The sequence below is a fragment of the Hyperolius riggenbachi genome, chromosome 6 (assembly GCF_040937935.1).
Source record: "Hyperolius riggenbachi isolate aHypRig1 chromosome 6, aHypRig1.pri, whole genome shotgun sequence".
NCBI lineage: Eukaryota > Metazoa > Chordata > Amphibia > Anura > Hyperoliidae > Hyperolius > Hyperolius riggenbachi.
In genome coordinates, this window is record NC_090651.1 from 282,438,842 (window position 1) to 282,461,457 (window position 22,616).

A 22,616-nucleotide genomic window follows, 5' to 3' on the forward strand; every position below is an offset into this window, starting at 1 on the left:
TGTGTACGTAATGTAGCGGCCCTGCCCGTGCTTGGCAGACCAGGCATCCGTGGTCAGGTGTACCCTTGACCCAACGCTCTTCGCAAGATATGACACCACTTGCCTCTCAACTTCACGGTGCAGTTGGGGTATGGCCTTTCTCGAAAAATAAGTGCGGCCTGGCATCTTCCACTGCGGTGTTCCGATGGCCACAAATTTTACGGAAGGCCTCAGAGTCCACCAGCCGGTATGGTAGCAGCTGGCGAGCTAACAGTTCCGCCACGCCAGCTGTCAGACGCCGGGCAAGGGGGTGACTGGCCGAAATTGGCTTCTTCCGCTCAAACATTTCCTTCACGGACACCTGACTGCTGCTGTGGGCAGAGGAGCAGGAAGCGCTTAAGGGCAGAGGCGGAGTGGAGGAGGGTGCCTGTGAAGGTGGAAGGGAGAAAGCGGCAGAAGCAGATGATGCACCTGAAGGAGGAAGAGGAGAAGGAGGGTGACTTTTCTTTTGTGTGCTGCTGCTGCTTTTGCTCAGGTGGCCATCCCATTGCTGTTTGTGCCTTTTCTCCAGGTGCCTTCGTAAGGCACTTGTCCCTACGTGAGTGTTGGCCTTTCCACGGCTCAATTTTTGTTGGCAGAGCGAACAGATGGCTTTGGTCCGATCTGAGGCACACACATTAAAAAATTTTCACACTGCTGAGCCACCCTGGGATGTGGGCACTATGGGGACCTCAGCAGCTGATGCTGAAGGGCAAGTTGGCTGGCTGTACATAGGTGGCGATACATGGTGCCGGACACTGCCACCAGCTGTTTCTGATGAAGAGCTGCCCCAGCTTCTTTCAGCAACTTCTCTCCTCCTACTACTCTCTGACTCCCCCTCTGAACTGTCCCCCTCTTCATCTCCTCTATTGGGAACATACAGAGGATCCCTATCATCGTCATCATCGTAATCATCCTGCCCAGCTTCGCTTGCCTCAGACAAATCCAAACATGCACCATCAGTAGGTCCTTCATCCTCCTTACACGTTACATCCATAGTGTTGCCGCGTAACTCAGACATATGAGCTGGTGAAAATTCATCTGGCTGTAACAACAATGGCTGTGCATCAGTGATTTCAACACTAAATAATTCTTGCGAAGTGTCAAATGCAGCGGAAGTGGTGCTAGTAGTAGCGCTGGTGGCTGAGCAAGATGAGGTGTTCTGTGTCGCTAAATACTCAACCACGTCCTGACAATCTTGGGAGGTGATGGGACGTGCCTTCTTCCGAGCACTGTACTGTGGGCCAGGTCCACACGAAATTACATTTACACGACCTCGCGCAGACCTGCCGGGTGGCCTTCCTCTGGCTCTGGCACTACCTCTTCCTCTACCTGTTTTGTCCATATCGGGTCGGGTATGCACGGAGTGGTATATCACACTGCGTGCACTCACGTAGGTAGGTGGGTTCACTTAACTGCACAGGTATGCGCACTGATGCGGTGGGTTCACTGAACAGAACAGGTATACAGTGGCGGGTTCACAGAACAGGTATGCAGTGGCAGGTTCACTGAACAGAACAGGTATGCAGTGGCGGGTTCACTGAACAGTACAGGTATACAGTGGCGGGATCACTGAACACAACAGGTATGCAGTGGCGGGTTCACTGAACAGAACAGGTATGCAGTGGCGGGTTCACTGAACAGTACAGGTATACAGTGGCGGGTTCACAGAACAGGTATGCAGTGGCAGGTTCACTGAACAGAACAGGTATGCAGTGGCGGGTTCACTGAACAGTACAGGTATACAGTGGCGGGTTCACTGAACACAACAGGTATGCAGTGGCGGGTTCACAGAACAGAACAGGTATACAGTAGCGGGTCCACTGAACAGAACAGGTATACAGTGGCGGGTTCACAGAACAGAACAGGTATGCAGTGGCGGGTTCACTGAACAGAACAGGTATGCAGTGGCGGGTTCACTGAACAGTACAGGTATACAGTGGCGGGTTCACAGAACAGGTATGCAGTGGCAGGTTCACTGAACAGAACAGGTATGCAGTGGCGGGTTCACTGAACAGTACAGGTATACAGTGGCGGGTTCACTGAACACAACAGGTATGCAGTGGCGGGTTCACTGAACAGAACAGGTATGCAGTGGCGTGTTCACTGAACAGTACAGGTATACAGTGGCGGGTTCACAGAACAGGTATGCAGTGGCAGGTTCACTGAACAGAACAGGTATGCAGTGGCGGGTTCACTAACCAGTACAGGTATACAGTGGCGGGTTCACTGAACACAACAGGTATGCAGTGGCGGGTTCACTGAACAGAACAGGTATACAGTAGCGGGTCCACTGAACAGAACAGGTATACAGTGGCGGGTTCACTGAACAGAACAGGTATGCAGTGGCGGGATCACTGAACACAACAGGTATGCAGTGGCGGGTTCACTGAACAGAACAGGTATGCAGTGGCGGGTTCACTGAACAGGTATGCAGTGGCAGGTTCACTGAACAGAACAGGTATGCAGTGGCGGGTTCACTGAACAGTACAGGTATACAGTGGCGGGTTCACTGAACACAACAGGTATGCAGTGGCGGGTTCACTGAACAGAACAGGTATGCAGTGGCGGGTTCACTGAACAGTACAGGTATACAGTGGCGGGTTCACAGAACAGGTATGCAGTGGCAGGTTCACTGAACAGAACAGGTATGCAGTGGCGGGTTCACTGAACAGTACAGGTATACAGTGGCGGGTTCACTGAACACAACAGGTATGCAGTGGCGGGTTCACAGAACAGAACAGGTATACAGTAGCGGGTCCACTGAACAGAACAGGTATACAGTGGCGGGTTCACAGAACAGAACAGGTATGCAGTGGCGGGTTCACTGAACAGAACAGGTATGCAGTGGCGGGTTCACTGAACAGTACAGGTATACAGTGGCGGGTTCACAGAACAGGTATGCAGTGGCAGGTTCACTGAACAGAACAGGTATGCAGTGGCGGGTTCACTGAACAGTACAGGTATACAGTGGCGGGTTCACTGAACACAACAGGTATGCAGTGGCGGGTTCACTGAACAGAACAGGTATGCAGTGGCGTGTTCACTGAACAGTACAGGTATACAGTGGCGGGTTCACAGAACAGGTATGCAGTGGCAGGTTCACTGAACAGAACAGGTATGCAGTGGCGGGTTCACTGAACAGAACAGGTATGCAGTGGCGGGATCACTGAACACAACAGGTATGCAGTGGCGGGTTCACTGAACAGAACAGGTATGCAGTGGCGGGTTCACTGAACAGTACAGGTATACAGTGGCGGGTTCACAGAACAGGTATGCAGTGGCAGGTTCACTGAACAGAACAGGTATGCAGTGGCGGGTTCACTGAACAGTACAGGTATACAGTGGCGGGTTCACTGAACACAACAGGTATGCAGTGGCGGGTTCACAGAACAGAACAGGTATACAGTAGCGGGTCCACTGAACAGAACAGGTATACAGTGGCGGGTTCACAGAACAGAACAGGTATGCAGTGGCGGGTTCACTGAACAGAACAGGTATGCAGTGGCGGGTTCACTGAACAGTACAGGTATACAGTGGCGGGTTCACAGAACAGGTATGCAGTGGCAGGTTCACTGAACAGAACAGGTATGCAGTGGCGGGTTCACTGAACAGTACAGGTATACAGTGGCGGGTTCACTGAACACAACAGGTATGCAGTGGCGGGTTCACTGAACAGAACAGGTATGCAGTGGCGTGTTCACTGAACAGTACAGGTATACAGTGGCGGGTTCACAGAACAGGTATGCAGTGGCAGGTTCACTGAACAGAACAGGTATGCAGTGGCGGGTTCACTAACCAGTACAGGTATACAGTGGCGGGTTCACTGAACACAACAGGTATGCAGTGGCGGGTTCACTGAACAGAACAGGTATACAGTAGCGGGTCCACTGAACAGAACAGGTATACAGTGGCGGGTTCACTGAACAGAACAGGTATGCAGTGGCGGGTTCACTGAACAGAACAGGTATGCAGTGGCGGGTTCACTGAACAGTACAGGTATACAGTGGCGGGTTCACTGAACAGGTATGCAGTGGCAGGTTCACTGAACAGAACAGGTATGCAGTGGCGGGTTCACTGAACAGTACAGGTATACAGTGGCGGGTTCACTGAACACAACAGGTATGCAGTGGCGGGTTCACTGAACAGAACAGGTATGCAGTGGCGGGTTCACTGAACAGTACAGGTATACAGTGGCGGGTTCACAGAACAGGTATGCAGTGGCAGGTTCACTGAACAGAACAGGTATGCAGTGGCGGGTTCACTGAACAGTACAGGTATACAGTGGCGGGTTCACTGAACACAACAGGTATGCAGTGGCGGGTTCACTGAACAGAACAGGTATGCAGTGGCGGGTTCACTGAACAGGTATACAGTGGCGGGTTCACTGAACAGAACAGGTATACAGTGGCAGGTTCACTGAACAGAACAGGTATGCAGTGGCGGGTTCACTGAACAGAACAGGTATACAGTAGCGGGTCCACTGAACAGAACAGGTATGCAGTGTCGGGTTCACTGAACAGTACAGGTATACAGTGGCGGGTTCACTGAACAGAACAGGTATACAGTAGCGGGTCCACTGAACAGAACAGGTATGCAGTGGCGGGTTCACTGAACAGTACAGGTATACAGTGGTGGGTTCACAGAACAGGTATGCAGTGGCAGGTTCACTGAACAGAACAGGTATGCAGTGGCGGGTTCACTGAACAGGTATACAGTGGCGGGTTCACTGAACAGAACAGGTATACAGTGGCGGGTCCACTGAACAGAACAGGTATGCAGTGGCGGTTTCACAGAACAGGTATGCAGTGGCAGGTTCACTGAACACAACAGGTATGCAGTGGCGGGTTCACTGAACAGGTATACAGTGGCGGGTCCACTGAACAGAACAGGTATGCAGTGGTAGGTTCACTGAACACAACAGGTATGCAGTGGTGGGTTCACTGAACAGGTATGCAGTGGTGGGTTCACAGAACAGGTATGCAGTGGTGGGTTCACAGAACAGGTATGCAGTGGCAGGTTCACTGAACAGGTATGCAGTGGTGGGTTCACTGAACAGGTATGCAGTGGTGGGTTCACTGAACAGGTATGCAGTAGTGGGTTCACAGTACAGGTATGCAGTGGTGGGTTCACAGAACAGGTATGCAGTGGTGGGTTCACTGAACAGGTATGCAGTGGTGGGTTCACAGTACAGGTATGCAGTGGTGGGTTCACAGAACAGGTATGCAGCCAGGAACAAGCTAAGCCTAACTCATCTTTCCCTATGAGAGACAGTCTGCAGCAGCTCGCCCTACTCTCACTAATGCAGGCACACGAGTGACCGTAATTGCCGCCGCTGCCTGCCTTATATAAGGGGGGTGGGGCTCCAGGGGCTAGTGTAGCCTAATTGACTACACTGGGCCTGCTGACTGTGATGTAGAGGGTCAAAGTTGACCCTCCATGTGCATTATGGGGCGAACCGAACTTCCGCAAAACTTCGCCTGCGGGACGCGAACGCTAACCACGGAAGTTCGCATGGAACCGTTCGCAGGCGAACCGTTCGGCCCAACTCTACTTTTAATAAGATGAATAGTTTTGCAATTTCTTGTTTGAAAAATACTATCACAAGACTTAAAGGGACTCCGAGCTCATCTTAAAAATGAAAATTGTACTCACCCGGTCCTTTCTCCAGCCCAGTGCTGGTCGGGAGGTCCCACGACGGCGTCCTGGCTCCTCTCCTAGTCCCCGCTCCGGAATGGCTGACCGGCGGTAGCCCGGGCGACGCTCGGCCAAGTGTCGGGCTTCTTCTTCCGCGTATGACGCGGCTGACGTCACACGCCGGCCGCCTCGCGTCATCACGGCGGCTGGCGTGGAAGTACTGCGCATGCGCGATTAAAGCGCGCATGCACAGTACTTTCACACCGGCCACGGTGATGACGCGAGGCGGCCGGCGTGTGACATCAGCCGCGTTATACGCGGAAGAAGAAGCCCGACACTCATTATGAAGATTGTCGAATAAAGATTGTAAACCCCCTGTTGCTGAAAACTACTGAGCCCGGCTTGTTGTTTTGTCCCTTGGTGGTGAACACTGTGTACCTAACAAGCACTGGGTGACTACAGGCTATAACAACAGAAGAGGGTGATTTTTCAGCGCTGAGGAATACAGATTTACATTCTTAATTTAAAAAAATGCCATACACTGAAAGCCTATTTTGTCTTGAAAAAAATATATATTTTATTTACTTGTCATAAGTATGGATAAAGTGATTGCTGATTAAATAGGGACATAGCTAAAATGTCAGAACTGCTCTAGTCCATAAGGGGGAAACAAGGTCTGGATGTGAAGTAGTGAAATATGGTTATTTCTGTGACTATATCCCTATATCATGGGATGTTTTCTTTCCCTTTATTGATTTTATTCCACTTTAAAAATGGGCTCTAGGTCTGTCGCCTGCCGTGCACGCACACACACGCCCGCCTGCTCGGCCGGCCCGCCTCCTGGCCCCTGCATCCTGTCCCAACGTCTGTGTCAGTGCAGGACATGCGTAGTAGCACAAAAGCACTGACACACGGACATGGGACGCAGAGACACTTTATTAGGTAGGATTGTTACATCCTTACATCAGTGAAAGCTAGCAAGGCTATGGTACATTGATGATGACAAGTTAAAAAGTTATGTCCATGATTCAAATAAAGCAGAATGATGGTTACGACGTGTATCCCCGTGCAAATATGTGCAGCAACTGAAGCAAGTCATATATTTGTATTTTCCATTATTTGTAGGAAGGAAGAATATTCTGTCATGACTGAACCGTTTAGTTAAAAAAAATCTATGCTTACATTACTGAGGACAACACCTTGGTACTCTACTAACTGAATTTAAAATGTTATTGCATTTTTGAAAACAAATGTATTTGGCACTTCCCACAGTCACAAATTTTCATATTGAAGGCCAATTTGCGTACGTTAAAAAGGGGCGCTGGGAAAAAAGGGCGCGGGGTTTTAAACGATAAACATGGATAACGTTTAAAAATATAATGTACTATATTTCGTTTAAAAATAATGTTTTATAAAGTTATAAATCATTAAATAATGTGCATGAAATCGGCAATTGTGAAAACGTTAATGTTCCGTTTAAAAAGTGAAATGTATAATACCGTTTAAAAAAAAAATTAGTAAGTAACCCTCCCTGTACCTACCCCTAACCCCTAGACCCCCGTATTGGTGCCTAAACCTAAGACCCCCCTGTTGGTGCCTAAACCTAAGACCCCCCTGGTGGTGCCTGAACCTAAGACCCTCCTTAGTGATCACTGTATTGTGTGTAGAATAATGTTTTAGAAACAGTAAGGGATAGAATATAGTACAATTTACGTTACGTACTGATCGCTTTATTTTGTGAATAATAATGTTTTACAAACAGTAAGGGATAACATTTAAAATAATGTTTTATTGAAATAGGAAACGTAAATCATCACAAGCAGTTATAAAACATTAAAAATCTTCGGGCGGCGTTGGAAAACGTTATTATTCTCGGGCGCCCTTTTTTCCTGTTCGGCGCCCAGTAAACAATATTTATTATGGGAGTGAATGGCGGCGCCCGATTTGTTCACTAGCCTCCTGCGCCCTTATTTACTGTTTCCGGCCAATTTTAGTACTTTTTGCGCAGTGCTTTGTTTTAACCACTTGAAGACCACAGGCTTAGACCCCCCTAGTGACTAGGCTATTTTTTTAAAATTCAGCACTTTAACAGTATATTACTCGGCAATACAACTTAGCACACATTCCCCGCTTATCTCCGCCTACAGGACCTGACGCCAAACGGCGTTAGACGGTCCCGTAGCTGCCACTCTCCCACCGTAGATTGGCGTTAGGCAGTCAGGAGGGTGTTAAAGAGTACTTCTGATGTAAAATAGAAAGCCTGCAGCTCTCTATTATTTCTGCAAGGATCAGTGGGTGGTAGGGTTAATAACTCACCTGCTAGTCCATATTTCGCTAATGACAAAAACACTGCCAGCCAAACCACACCCCCCACCCCCTTTCAGCAAAACCACCACAGTGTTTTTTTTCTAAAGTCTTCTGAAACACTGTGGCCACCCCCACCTGCTTGCTGCAGCTCCCAACTGCCACAGCAAGCAGGTGGGTGTGGCCATAGTGTTTCTGAAGGCTTCAGAAAACATGGCCATTGCTATCTTGCAGATAGAGGGGCAGAGTTTCTAACATCTAATGAATTTAGGGGTGAGCAGGAGAGTGATTAACACTACCACCTGCCGATCCTTGCAGCAGTAAAGGTAGCCATACACTGGTCGATTTGCCATCAGATTCAACCAACAGACAGATCCCTATCTGATCAAATCTGATCAGAGAGGGATCGTATGGCTACCTTTACTGCAAACAGATTGTGAACCGATTTCAGCTTGAAACCATTCACAATCTGTGGTGGTGCTGCCGCCGCTTCCCCTGCCCGCATGCCCGCATACATTACCTGCTCCGCCGGCGCGACTCCCGGGTCTCCGCTCTTCTTCTCTGCTCTGGTCTGGTCTGGTCTCCGGCATGCTTCCCTTCTTCCTGTCTGGGGGAAGTTTAAACAGTAGAGCGCCCTCTACTGTTTAAACTTCCTGCCGGGACAGGAAGAAGGGAAGCATGCCGGAGACTAGACCAGACCAGAGTGGAGAAGAAGAGCGGAGACCCAGGAGTCGCGCCGGCGGAGCAGGTAATGTATTGCAGCTCTATTGCGTCGGTCGTCGGGCACTCGAACGCCGCTAGCGATGCGCTCTTTACCCGCGGGCGATCAACGGTTATTTTCCGCACGGCGCGATCGACGGGATCGGACGGAATGGATCGAAATTCGGCATGTAGCGCGAACGATTGGCAGCAGATTCGATCCCAGTGATCGAATCTGCTGTCGAAACGGCGGCAAATCGGGCCAGTGTGTGGCCAGCTTAAGAGAGACATTGCAGGAGCTCTATTTTACACTGGAAGTAGTCTTTAAATATGCACAAGAACTGCATGCTGCATGTGAGCGCATTTCCATTGCAGTCAATAAAAGCGCACACCATCCAGGTGCCTTTTTAGGGTATTTTCTTTATGGGAACCGCAATACAGCTTTCAATCTAACCAGGTGTAACAGATACCTGATCAGATAAAGGAAACAACCTGTGACTATGTTACAGAATTATCCTCGCGTTAAGAATGCTTACCGATATAGTATTTCCACATGAATTCTGTGTGGTATCGTTGATTGGAAATACAAATCTTACAACTGGGGGGTCAACCGTAGTGTCAACAGTTCCATTGCAGTTGCCAGTAGTGTGTCTCCCATTCAGAGCCAGAGTTGCCGGGTCAAACATGGCGAACTGGGCTGGGCAGGCGATGATGGTCAGTACGATGTTGGATGGACCACATTGTACTGTGATATCACTGTTTGCTGATAGAGAGAGGAATTAGTATCAATGTTCAAATGTCACGTTCAGAAAGTACAATTTTCCAATTTAACAGGACCATTATCATAAACATTATAAAATGTTAAAGGGAGTCGGAAGCCTTTTTTAAAATAAAAAACTGATACTTACCTAAGTAGAGGGAAGGCTCTGGGTCCCATAGAGCCTTCCCATTCTCCTCCCGTGTCCATGTTTCCTCGCAGGTTCCCTGTTAGCTGTCCACTCCCTCTCTAGCGCATCCGCGTGTGCGCAGTACAGAGCCGTGGAGTCTGCGGTGGGAATGAGGACACTTGGAGGAGAAAGAGAAGGCTCATTAGGACCCAGAGCCTTCCCTTTCCTTAAGTAAGTATCTGTTTTTTATTTAAAAAAAAGGCTTCAGATTCGCTTTAAATCCACGTGTATACATACATAAGATGTACATTTGTCACAAAGTAAAATGCACTTTTTTGCTATGTAGATGTCACTTATAGGAATGAGTAATTCATAAAACAAATTGACTGGGTAGAGTGCGTTGCGCAGTTAGTGTGGCCCACGATACCTAGGTAAATCAATTATTGTGAAAGCAACACTTGCGTAGTGTGCATCATCATAGCAATGCTCACGTTACCTAGGTAACGCAAGCCTGCTAATTGTGCAGTAGGCACTACGTCATTAGCGTACTAAACAGATTGCCATGTTACCAATGCTATGACTCTTTATATCCTAAACAGAGTTATGATGGCTATCACAGTCTATAATTGTGTATCACTTTTTCTGTCTGGTGCATGTTTCGCAGCCAAATTGCTGCTTCCAGAGGCGTAGCAATAGGAGTTGCAGAGGTAGCAACCGCATTAAGGCCCTTGGGCCAGAGGGGCCCCGTAGGCCCTCCCTCAACTGCAGTATTAGCTCTTTATTGGTCCTGTGCTGATCTTTTATACAAATGCTTTTAATGATAATAATGATTAACAAGCTGTTCCCTGTCCCTTTCTTGCACCTATGACACTGTGGATGTCTTTGGCAGGTTTTGGTGCGCCTATCGATTGTTATTTATAGAGTACTTGGGGGGGCCCTATGTAAAACTTTCACTGGGGACCACTGCTCATTAGCTATTTCACTGGCTGCTTCCTCAGATGTTACACAAGGACTTTACAGTTTCATATACTAAGTTGCCAAATTGTATCATATTACATTCAGTCTAAGGGATAATAATTCCAATCTGAAGTAAATACATCATCCTCAATCCAGAGAAAATGTTACAATCTGCCACAACATATACGCATTGTTGTCAAAGGTTACTAGTTCCACATGTCCAAAAATGACCAGTGGCTGTAAAGGGTAATGGTTACGGGCTCTGCCTCTGACGTTGGTGACCTGGGCCCATATGCAATTAAAGTTTTCTCCAGAGTTTTCTACTACATGACATTTTTAAATGTGCCAGTAAACTGTCGTTTAAACCACCAACAAGTAAGAAAAGACTCCGAATAATTTTGGTTGTACCTTTTCATCCCCTTTTTGTATTTTTTCATTTGCAAAGTGCTGAAAAGTTATTTTAAAAATAAGTCAAAAAATGATCTCCTAGGAGAAAACTCAGGAGATAAAATTAATTGCATACGGGCCCTGGGCTCAATTCTTTGCTCTTCCCATTCACTAAGCCAGTACCTATTAACCCTCCTGGCGGTTTGCTAAAAATTCAAAGAACGGGATCTCCTGGAGGGCTTCCCCCGTCGCCATGGCGACCGGGTGGGATGACGTCGTCGTGACGTCATAGGGGACTCCGGTCCACCCCACAGCACTGCCTGGCACTGAATGTCCAGGCAGCGCACGGGGTCTAGGGGGGGGGGGCGGCCGCGGCGCGACTAATAGCGGCGGATCGGCAGGTAGCGGCGGCGATCGCATTGTACACACAGCTAGCAAACTGCTAGCTGTGTGTAGCAAAAAAAAAATTATGCAAATCGGCCCAGCGGGGCCTGAGCGGTGCCTTCTGGCGGCATAGCCCGTGCTCAGCACGGGCTTACCGCCAGGAAGGTTAAGGAGGTCTTGGGCAAGACTTCCTTAGGCTATGTTCACATTATAACTCGCCAGCGCTTTTTCAAGCACTGAGCAATTTTTTGTGATTTACGTACACTTTCTAAGCGCTTTTCTAAGCGCATTTGCAGAGCATTTTCTTTTCACTTCCTGACGTCAATCAGGAAGTGAACTCTTTCACCCAGAAATGAATAAATACAGTGTATTTATTTATGAAAGCACTGGGGAAATCACTATACAAAGCGCTTTTTCAATCTCTTTGTGACTTCCCTATACCTTCCATTAAGCCAAATCACCCCAAAAATGTTACAGGTAGCGCTTTTTGGAGCAGTTTGGAATCTAACCATTCATATGTGAACACTCTCATTTGGAATCATTGCACAAGCACTTTTAGGACGATTTTCAAAATCGCCGGCGCTTATAAAAAAAAACGAAAACGCTCTAGGTGTGAACAAGCCCTAACACTGCTATTGCATACTGAGTGTGCTCTAGTGGCTGCCTTACAAGTGCTTTGAGTGCAACAGGAGAAAAGCGCTACACAAATATAGAAATTATCGGGTGCTTCATTCCAACCGTGGTCCCATCTTCAGCCCTTGTCCTACCTATCTATCTGTCTGCTACACGAAGCAGAGTATGGTGTCTAAAGAATTTCTTTCTTTTCCAAAAACATACCCTAGAGATGACAGAGACACTGTCCAATTACCAGAACAGTGTTCACACAATGGGCTTGATTCACCAAAGCGTGATAACTGCTATCACAGCAGTTATCACGCGAACTGCCACGTGCGAAGGTTTGCGCACGTAAAGGATTATGATCACATGTAAACAAAGTTTTGCGTGCGATCACGTGCACGTTTCACGCACGTAATCGAACTCAGACCTCCGTTTATCACGCGGAGTAACCCTTTACGTGCGCAAATCTTCGCTCGTGGCAGATCGCGTGATAACTGCTGTGATAGCAGTTATCACGCTTTAGTTAATCAAGCCCAATGAGACAGACTTGCTGGTTTCTTTGTATATGTTGTTATGAATGTTTTTGTAAAAAATAGAGGAATAGCTGAAAATGTACATTTTATATGTATGCATACACATGGATTTTAAATCCAAACATTTTTCACAGTAGTGATATTTTAAACTTGATCTGAAATCATGTTGTTAAAATCAAAGTAAAAGAGAGGCTGATTCCTAGGCAGCCTCCTTTACCTGTCTTTTCCCTTCACCGCTGCGGGAGGCTTCAGCAATCTTCGAGAGCCTGAGTGCTCCCAAAGATGGCCGCACCGTACTACGTATGTGCAAGCTTGCATTCTCACACATTTGCGCATGTGTAGTAAGGAGCGGCTGTCCTCGGGAGCACTCGGGTTCCCGCAGATTGCCAAAGCCTCCTGCAGCGGCGGAAATGAGCAGTTTCCGACCAATCGGTCAGAGACTACTAACAAGGATCCAGACCTGGAACTCTGGGGACCGTAGGAGGAACAGGATGGCTCTATAGGACCCAGAGCCTTCACTCATCTTAGGTAAGTATCTGTTTTCTTGTTTTTGTTTCCTAAAGAGAATCCGAGGTGGGGATATGGGGGGCAGATGGGACACAGAGCCATATTCTCTGCCTAATGACATGGCTCTGTGTCCCCCAACCGCCGCATTCTGCCCCCCCCCCCACACACACACACAGCCGTGCTAAAGCCCCCAAGTTTGGCGACAAGATTTGTCACTAACAGTGTTGCTCGGATACCCCTTTTTATTATCCGGGTTGACCCGGATCCAGATAGTAAACTATCTGGATAAATTCGGATATCCAAATTCGAACCATTCCGCAATCCAAATAGATCCGGATATCCGAACCCATCATCTGGGTAAATCCGGATATTCGGATTGAAAACCGAAAGTGGCCTTTAAAATGCTTCCAAAACGTCTTTTATAGTAATTGATGCATGAAGCATCATGTTTTTTTTTTAAAGAAAAACAGTAATTGTTTATGTGGGGATCTAAAATACAAAAAAAAAAAATGGCTGTAAATTAACATTCAGGACTGGTTCCAGACAGCAGTCGTGCAGCCCACATGGGGCTTGATTCACAAAGCCGTGCTAAGTGTTTAGCACGGGTGTGCTAAACAGTTAGCACGCGAAGTGCCGTTCGCGGACTTTTGCGTGCGCAAAATGCCGCGATTCGCACGATCTCGGATTTTTGTGCGCGCAAAGTTGCGCAAGCAAAACTCAGCATTTGCACGAATCGCGGCACTTTGCGCGAGCAAAAGTCCGCGAACGGCACTTCACATGCTAACTGTTTAGCACACCCGTGCTATACACTTAGCACGGCTTTGTGACTCAAGCCCATTGTGTCCAAAGTCCAACACACAACTGGGACATCAGTTTTCATCCCAGACACCTCCAAAAAAATTACACAGCAATTGTGTTTTGGGCATAATAGGTAACAGCAGCAGTGGTCTGTGGCACCCTGGTGGTGGGAGCAGCACAGGCAGCAGGAGCAGCGCAATGCAGCAGCAGCAGGTTTAACGTGTGCCAGGAGCATGTCGGAGATTGTACCATGGCACATAGCATTGGTACCACGGCTGTTAAAAAAATTGTGAACCAGGCTTAGTTAGTATTAGTTAACAATCAGGAGGAGCCAGGAGGTTGTGGTGGTAAAGGGTGGTAAGGCAGGCATAGTGATTCCCAGCCACTTCATGTCCCTCTTTTGTCTGGCGATGTTTTTTCCTTGCACGGGAAGCAAAGGAGGGAGCAAAGGAGGCCACTGAGGACTGGCTGCCTGAACAGGCCTCAGTGTCGGCAGGAGTGACAGAGGGGGTTCTGGTGCTGCTCCGAGTCTGACCACTGCTAGCGCCAGCTTCATTCAGCTTCTTGAACGCCTCATCCTCAACAAAATGTTTTTTGTTTAGATGCGTAATGAAACTGGAGGTGCCATACTTGGAGGGGTCACAACCTCTGCTCAGCTTTAGTTTGCACACATTGCATATGGCAAACTTGCTGTCCAATGAGGGCAGAGTGAAAAACCGCCAGATTGGGGACATGAAGATTCCCCTGCGGCCTGAATGGGATTCTGCTGCTTTTCTCCCTGTGGCGGTTGGGGGTTGAGTGGTGCAGCGGGTGGTAGTGGCAGAAGATGTCCTCAGAGTCAGAGCTGACATCCCCATCCTGTGGATGGTAGTCACGGTCCTTCATCTCATCATCAACATCATACTCCCCCTCCTCAAACAATTGCTCCTATTCTGCTGCCACATGCAAGGACCCCCCCCCCCCAACAACCACCGTCTGCATCTGTGACTCCTCCACATAGCCCAATGCGCCCAGAATATCCTCCTCAAAATCGCTGATTGTGATTGTGGTGCCTGGAGTGAAAAGCACGCTCACTGAGGGTAGGCTGCCCGCTGGGGTTGACGTAATGACCAACAAGTCCCCAGGCATTGCTCGGCGGCTGCTGCTGCTCCTGCGAACAGGAGTGGTGGTGCGGGTGGTGGGGGAAATCAGCACAGAGTGACAGACAGCAGAGTAGAAGACAGTGCACACTGTCTATCTGTCACACTGACACTGCTCAGCACAGCAGCACTACAGTAATCTATAGTAGGCTAACACAGTACTACTATAACAACTAACTAGCACTGCAGTACTAACTACACAATAACACAGTAATCCTATTTCCTAACCTATACTGTAGCTAAGGCTAATAGCAGGCCAGCAGCAGGCAGACCTAAATAGCAGATGCTGCAGCACAGAGTCTGACTGTCACTGACTGAAATCACAAAATTACACAACCTAGCTAACTAAAAAACAATAAAATAGTGGTATAGTACAGGTGTTTATGTGCAAAAACGCTAGGTTTTATCACAGTATACAGCACTTGCTTAGTCAACACCACAGGAGATGTCTCTCAGTGAGCAGTCACAGCAAGGACGAGATTCTCATCATGGCTCCTGCCTTATATACAGGAGGGGCTGGCCAGGGTTCCCCTCTGTGATTGGTTGCTAGGGCTTCGGCTGGGAGCCCTCTGATTGGCTCAATGAGGTCATGGAGCCCTCTGATTGGCTCAGTGTGTTATGCTACCCGGATTCTGATATCCGAACTAGATATCCGGATTTCTTTCCGGATATCGCATGCATATCTGGATTCACCTGGATCCGGATTTCAGATTTAGCAAGCTACATGGAATCCGGATCCAAGGTCGGATAGCTTAAAAAGTTTGGGTAATCTGGGTAGTTCGGGTACTCGGAATCCAAATGAGCATCACTGGTCACTAATTCGGAGGTAAAAAGAGGGGGGAGGAATTCCCTGTTTAAAACGCCTGCCAGGGGCGTTCATATAGGGTTTCCTGAGCTGCCATCGAGCAGCTCTCTCCCCTGGCCACGCCTCCTGCTGCTCCCCCGCCTCCCCGCACGCTATAAAAGACAACACAGTCTCTCAGCGCAGCATCCTGACTTTAATTTTATTGCATAGTAAAAGGAAACTTTATTTTTGAACAAAAACAAAACCTCCATTGTTGTACTGTTACAAGGCGTGCGACCTACACTATATAAGCTTGCTTGCTGTCGTATGCGTATATAAAACACAGTCCTTTACATATTTGTAAGGTAGGCTAGCAGATGGGAGTTTCAGAATTAGTTAAAATTAATCACATCAGGTAGCTTGTCTGATCATTCTGAAGTAACCTGTAAGAAGCTTGAAAAATAACTTTTGCTATAGGTAGTCAGTAGGGCCTCAGACCCACTTACAACTGCACAACACTCTAAAAAATGCTATAACACATACCTGGATACCTGTTATAAAGGGATGAGCAGTTTATTCCAGCCCCAAGACACTGCCGTACCAGCAAACCAAGCATACATAGTACAGCTACGTGTATTTTTCCTAAAAAAAAAAAAAAGAAATCATTAAGATTGAAATGTTGCCTTTAGCAAGATATTGTGAAAAAAAACATTGTAGGAGGCATATACTCATAGTAAACCTTGCATTAGAGAGCTAAGAAAGTTGCTATCCTGATCACCTTCAAAAATCAAGATGTCCTGGCTGTAATGCTGATCCTCTATTTAGAACACTTTATACATTTTTAGATTGTAAGCTCGCAAGGGCAGGGCTCTCTCCCCCTTTTGTGTCTTGGAAATCATTATACATTTTATTCATCGTGTTATTTTTATCACTGTCATTACCACTTCTGTATTTTGTATTCTGTATGCTGTATCATTTTTTTGTATTTTGTCACTAATTATGTATCTTGTATATTAGTGTACACCATTGTCTGTATTATGTACCCCATGTTTGTTTCTTACTTTGTACAGCACCACGGAATATGTTGGCGCTTTATAAATCAATAATAATAATAATAATAAAAGGAGTGGAGAGGGGAGAGGTCAGTGTTAGTAGTGGAGAGGGGAGAGGTTAGCATTAGGAGAGGGGCAATGTTAGTATTAGGAGAGGGGGTAGTGTTAGGCAGAGGATGGGGGAGGTTAGTGTTATGAATGGAGAGGGAGTAGGTTAGTATTATTGGTGTAGAGTGGGAAGTTAGTGTGAGGACAGGAGAAGGAAAGGTTTGTGTTAGGCAGAGGAGTGGGGGTAGGTCAGTATTAGTGTTAGGAGTGGAGAGGGGGGAGGTTAGTGTTAGGAGTGGAGAAGGGGGAGGTTAGTGCTATAAGTGGGGAGGGGGGAGGTTAGTGCTATGAGTGGGGAGGATTAGTGTTAGGAGTGGAGAGGGGGGAGGTAAGTGTTAGGAGTGGAGAGGGTGAAGGTTAGTGCTATAAGTGGGAGGGGGGAGGTTAGTGCTATGAGTGGGGAGGATTAGTGTTAGGAGTGGAGAGGGGAGGGGGGGCACTGTTAGGAGTCAAAAGGGTAAGGTCAGGATCTGAGTGTTAGGTTAGTGTTAGGTGTTAAATTATATTTATATATATTTATAAAAGGTGATCACATTCCACCCAAACATCACTTCTAAAGAGTTAATACATTTACCTCGGGTCCTCAGTAAGCCTGCCATAAGTGAAGTTCTGTATGACCTTTATTATCCTAGTGGCCCTTCCCTACACAGTTGCAAACTCATTAATTCAGTAAGTATTGCTGTTGTTCTATTCCTGATTACATTTATGTTATTCAATTTAGAGCATAAACAGATTTTTACTGCTGCCTGTGTCTGACTTGGGGAAAATGTTCCTCAGCTCTTTTCCATGAAAAAAGCTACACAATTGAAGGTATTTGGAAATCTTTCCACCTGGGTAAAAGACAGAGCTATAATATAAGGGTGGTTTCAGACTGGGGCGGTGCAGTGCGGTAATTTTACCACACCACACAGTAGGGCAATGAAAGTCTGGGGGGGCTTTCATACTACCGCGGAAGGGCGCGATGCGATGGAAGTGATGTAAACGCCACATTCCTGACACTCGGACAAACCTACGTTACCGCGCGGTTATGCGTCGAGCTGTGGCGGACCTTAAGTCATGTAAGTCTATGGGGACGTAGGGATGTTAGAAATCATAGCAGTGGGCGTGCGGCGCACATGCGCGGAAGTGTACTTTTTACAATACGCTTCCATGCACTTCCGTATTTCCTAAAGTGAGCGCAAGCGAGCATCCCTTCCTGTTTGGATGTCACCCAGAAGGGGATCACCGCATACTAACGTGGTAATCCCCGATGGCCTGTTTGTGGTGTGTGCTGTACGCTCCACGGACCGCACCCCTCGCTGGCGCCAATCTTTAGTCTGAAACCGGCCTCAGGAAAAAAAGTAAATAGTAATAAAGTAACAAATGAAAAAAAAAATTTTAACCAGAGTTTTCCTTTGATTAAAAAAGTAACAGCGATCTAAGCAGTTTTTCCTCCTCTGAATCGCGGTTATTTTGCCTATTTGTAATATATTTTAAAGGCAGATCTGATAAGCACCATGATCACATACTGAAAAGCCAATGTAAATTCATAAAAAGTAATGAAATACATGAAAATATTTACCGGTCACTTTCCTCTAACAGTCAGTCGTACATTATTTTTAAAAAGCTGTGACTGGGGTTCAGTGTAAAGTGAGCAGAGATTACAAAGAATGCTGGTGAGCCGATAAACATGTAATATAACTAGAAATAGTAACATCACTCTTCGCAAACAATAGAAAAAGAAACGGAATATTAACCACTTGAGGACCACAGTCTTTCTACCCCTTAAGGACCAGCCACTTTTTTTCCATTCAGACCACTGCAGCTTTCACGGTTTATTGCTCGCTCATACAACCTACCACCTAAATGAATTTTGGCTCCTTTTCTTGTCACTAATAAAGCTTTCTTTTGGTGCTATTTGATTGCTCCTGCGATTTTTACTTTTTATTATATTCATCAAAAAAGACATGAATTTTGGCAAAAAAATGATTTTTTTAACTTTCTGTGCTGACAATTTTCAAATAAAGTAAAATTTCTGTATACATGCAGCGCGAAAAATGTGGACAAACATGTTTTTGATTAAAAAAAAAACATTCAGTGTATATTTATTGGTTTGGGTAAAAGTTATAGCGTTTACAAACTATGGTGCAAAAAGTGAATTTTGCCATTTTCAAGCATCTATGACTTTTCTGACCCCCTGTCATGTTTCATGAGGGGCTAGAATTCCAGGATAGTATAAATACCCCCCAAATGACCCCATTTTGGAAAGAAGACATCCCAAAGTATTCACTGAGAGGCATAGTGAGTTCATAGAAGATATTATTTTTTGTCACAAGTAAGCGGAAAATGACACTTTGTAAAAAAAAAAAAGAAAAAAAAAAGAATCCATTTCTTCTAACTTGCGACAAAAAAAAAATGAAATCTGCCACGGACTCACCATGCCCCTCTCTGAATACCTTGAAGTGTCTACTTTCCAAAATGGGGTCATTTGTGGGGTGTGTTTACTGTCCTCGCATTTTGGGGGGTGCTAATTTGTAAGCACCCCTGTAAAGCCTAAAGGTGCTCATTGGACTTTGGGCCCCTTAGCGCAGTTAGGCTGCAAAAAAGTGCCACACATGTGGTATTGCCGTACTCAAGAGAAGTAGTAGAATGTGTTTTGGGGTGTATTTTTACACATACCCATGCTGGGTGGGAGAAATATCTCTGTAAATGACAATTTTTTCATTTTTTTTACACACAATTGTCCATTTACAGAGTTATTTCTCCCACCCAGCATGGGTATGTGTAAAAATACACCCCAAAACACATTGTACTACTTCTCCCGAGTACGGCGATACCACATGTGTGGCACTTTTTTGCACCCTAACTGCGCTAAAGGGCCCAAAGTCCAATGAGTACCTTTAGGATTTCACAAGTCATTTTGCGGAATTTGATTTCCAGACTACTCCTCACGGTTTAGGGCCCCTAAAATGCCAGGGCAGTATAGGAACCCCACAAATGACCCCATTTTAGAAAGAAGACACCCCAAGGTATTCCGTTAGGAGTATGGTGAGTTCATAGAAGATTTTATTTTTTGTCAAAAGTTAGCGGAAAATTGATTTTTATTGTTTTTTTCACAAAGTGTCATTTTCCACTAACTTGTGACAAAAAATAAAATCTTCTATGAACTCACCATACTCCTAACGGAATACCTTGAGGTGTCTTCTTTCTAAAATGGGGTCATTTGTGGGGTTCCTATACTGCCCTGGCATTTTAGGGGCCCTAAACCGTGAGGAGTAGTCTGGAAATCAAATTCCGCAAAATGACCTGTGAAATCCTAAAGGTACTCATTGGACTTTGGGCCCTTTAGCGCAGTTAGGGTGCAAAAAAGTGCCACACATGTGGTATCGCCGTACTCGGGAGAAGTAGTACAATGTGTTTTGGGGTGTATTTTTACACATACCCATGCTGGGTGGGAGAAATAACTCTGTAAATGGACAATTGTGTGTAAAAAAATCAAAAGATTGTCATTTACAGAGGTATTTCTCCCACCCAGCATGGGTATGTGTAAAAATACACCCCAAAACACATTGTACTACTTCTCCCGAGTATGGCAATACCACATGTGTGGCACTTTTTTGCACCCTAACTGCGCTAAAGGGCCCAAAGTCCAATGAGTACCTTTAGGATTTCACAGGTCATTTTGCGAAATTTGATTTCCAGACTACTCCTCACGGTTTAGGGCCCCTAAAATGCCAGTTCAGTATAGGAACCCCACAAATGACCCCATTTTAGAAAGAAGACACCTCAAGGTATTCCGTTAGGAGTATGGTGAGTTCATAGAAGATTTTATTTTTTGTCACAAGTTAGTGGAAAATGACACTTTGTGAAAAAAACAATAAAAATCAATTTTCCGCTAACTTTTGACAAAAAATAAAATCTTCTATGAACTCACCATACTCCTAACGGAATGCCTTTGGGTGTCTTCTTTCTAGAATGGGGTCATTTGTGGGGTTACTATACTGCCCTGGCATTTTAGGGGCCCTAAACCGTGAGGAGTAGTCTTGAAACCAAATGTCGCAAAATGACCTGTGAAATCCTAAAGGTACTCATTGGACTTTGGGCCCCTTAGCGTACTTAGGGTGTAAAAAAGTGCCACACATGTGGTACCGCCGTACTCAGGAGAAGTAGTATAATGTGTTTTGGGGTGTATTTTTACACATACCCATGCTAAGTGGGAGAAATATCTCTGTAAATGACAATTGTTTGATTTGTTTTACACACAATTGACCATTTACATAGAAATTTCTCCCACCCAGCATGGGTATGTGTAAAAATACACCCCAAAACACATTATACTACTTTTCCTGAGTACGGCGGTACCACATGTGTGACACTTTTTTGCAGCCTAGGTGCGCTAAGGGGCCCAACGTCCTATTCACGGGTCATTTTGAGGCATTTGTTTTCTAGACTACGCCTCGTGGTTTAGGGCCCCTAAAATGCCAGGGCAGTATAGGAACCCCACAAGTGACCCCATTTTAGAAAGAAGACACCCCAAGGTATTCCGTTAGGTGTATGGCGAGTTCATAGAAGATTTTATTTTTTGTCACAAGTTAGTGAAAAATGACACTTTGTGAAAAAAACCCAATAAAAATCAATTTCCGCTAACTTTTGACAAAAAATAAAATCTTCTATGAACTCGTCATACACCTAACAGAATACCTTGGGGTGTCTTTTTTTCTAAAATGGGGTCACTTGTGGGGTTCCTATACCGCCCTGGCATTTTACGGGCCCAAAACCGTGAGTAGTCTGGAAACCAAATGTCTCAAAATGACTGTTCAGGGGTATAAGCATCTGCAAATTTTGATGACAGGTGGTCTATGAGGGGGCGAATTTTGTGGAACCGGTCATAAGCAGGGTGGCCTTTTAGATGACAGGTTGTATTGGGCCTGATCTGATGGATAGGAGTGCTAGGGGGGTGACAGGAGGTGATTGATGGGTGTCTCAGGGGGTGGTTAGAGGGGAAAATAGATGCAATCAATGCACTGGGGAGGTGATCGGAAGGGGGTCTGAGGGGGATCTGAGGGTTTGGCTGAGTGATCAGGAGCCCACACGGGGCAAATTAGGGCCTGATCTGATGGGTAGGTGTGCTAGGGGGTGACAGGAGGTGATTGATGGGTGTCTCAAGGTGTGATTAGAGGGGGGAATAGATGCAAGCAATGCACTGGCGAGGTGATCAGGGCTGGGGTCTGAGGGCATTCTGAGGGTGTGGGCGGGTGATTGAGTGCCCTAGGGGCAGATAGGGGTCTAATCTGATAGGTAGCAGTGACAGGGGGTGATTGATGGGTAATTAGTGGGTGTTTAGGGTAGAGAACAGATGTGAACACTGCACTTGGGAGGTGATCGGACGTCGGATCTGCGGGCGATCTATTGGTGTGGGTGGGTGATCAGATTGCCCGCAAGGGGCAGGTTAGGGGCTGATTGATGGGTGGCAGTGACAGCGGGTGATTGATGGGTGGCAGTGACAGGGGGTGATTGATGGGTGATTGATAGGTGATTGACAGGTGATCAGTGGGTTATTACAGGGAAGGACAGATGTAAATAATGCCCTGGCAAATTGATAAGGGGGGGTCTGAGGGCAATCTGAGCGTGTAGGCGGGTGATTGGGTGCCCGCAAGGGGCAGATTAGGGTCTGATCTGATGGGTAACAGTGACAGGTGGTGATAGGGGGTGATTGATGGGTAATTAGTGGGTGTTTAGAGGAGAGAATAGATGGAAACACTGTGCTTGGGTGGTGATCTGATGTCGGATCTGCGGGCGATCTATTGGTGTGGGTGGGTGATCAG

At 46.5% G+C, this 22,616-nt stretch overlaps 1 protein-coding gene across 1 annotated transcript in view; it reads right to left on the bottom strand.

The window, feature by feature from the left end:
- The window catches only part of LOC137522167 (zona pellucida-like domain-containing protein 1), a 69,111-nt gene that overhangs the window by 43,649 nt on the left and 2,846 nt on the right, over positions 1 to 22,616 (bottom strand). The window contains exons 2-3 of the mRNA XM_068242199.1: positions 16,196 to 16,294; positions 9,195 to 9,421 (exon numbers count right to left, since the gene is read on the bottom strand). Coding sequence (XP_068098300.1) covers positions 9,195 to 9,421; positions 16,196 to 16,294 — 326 coding nt within the window. The remainder of the gene's footprint in view (positions 1 to 9,194; positions 9,422 to 16,195; positions 16,295 to 22,616) is intronic.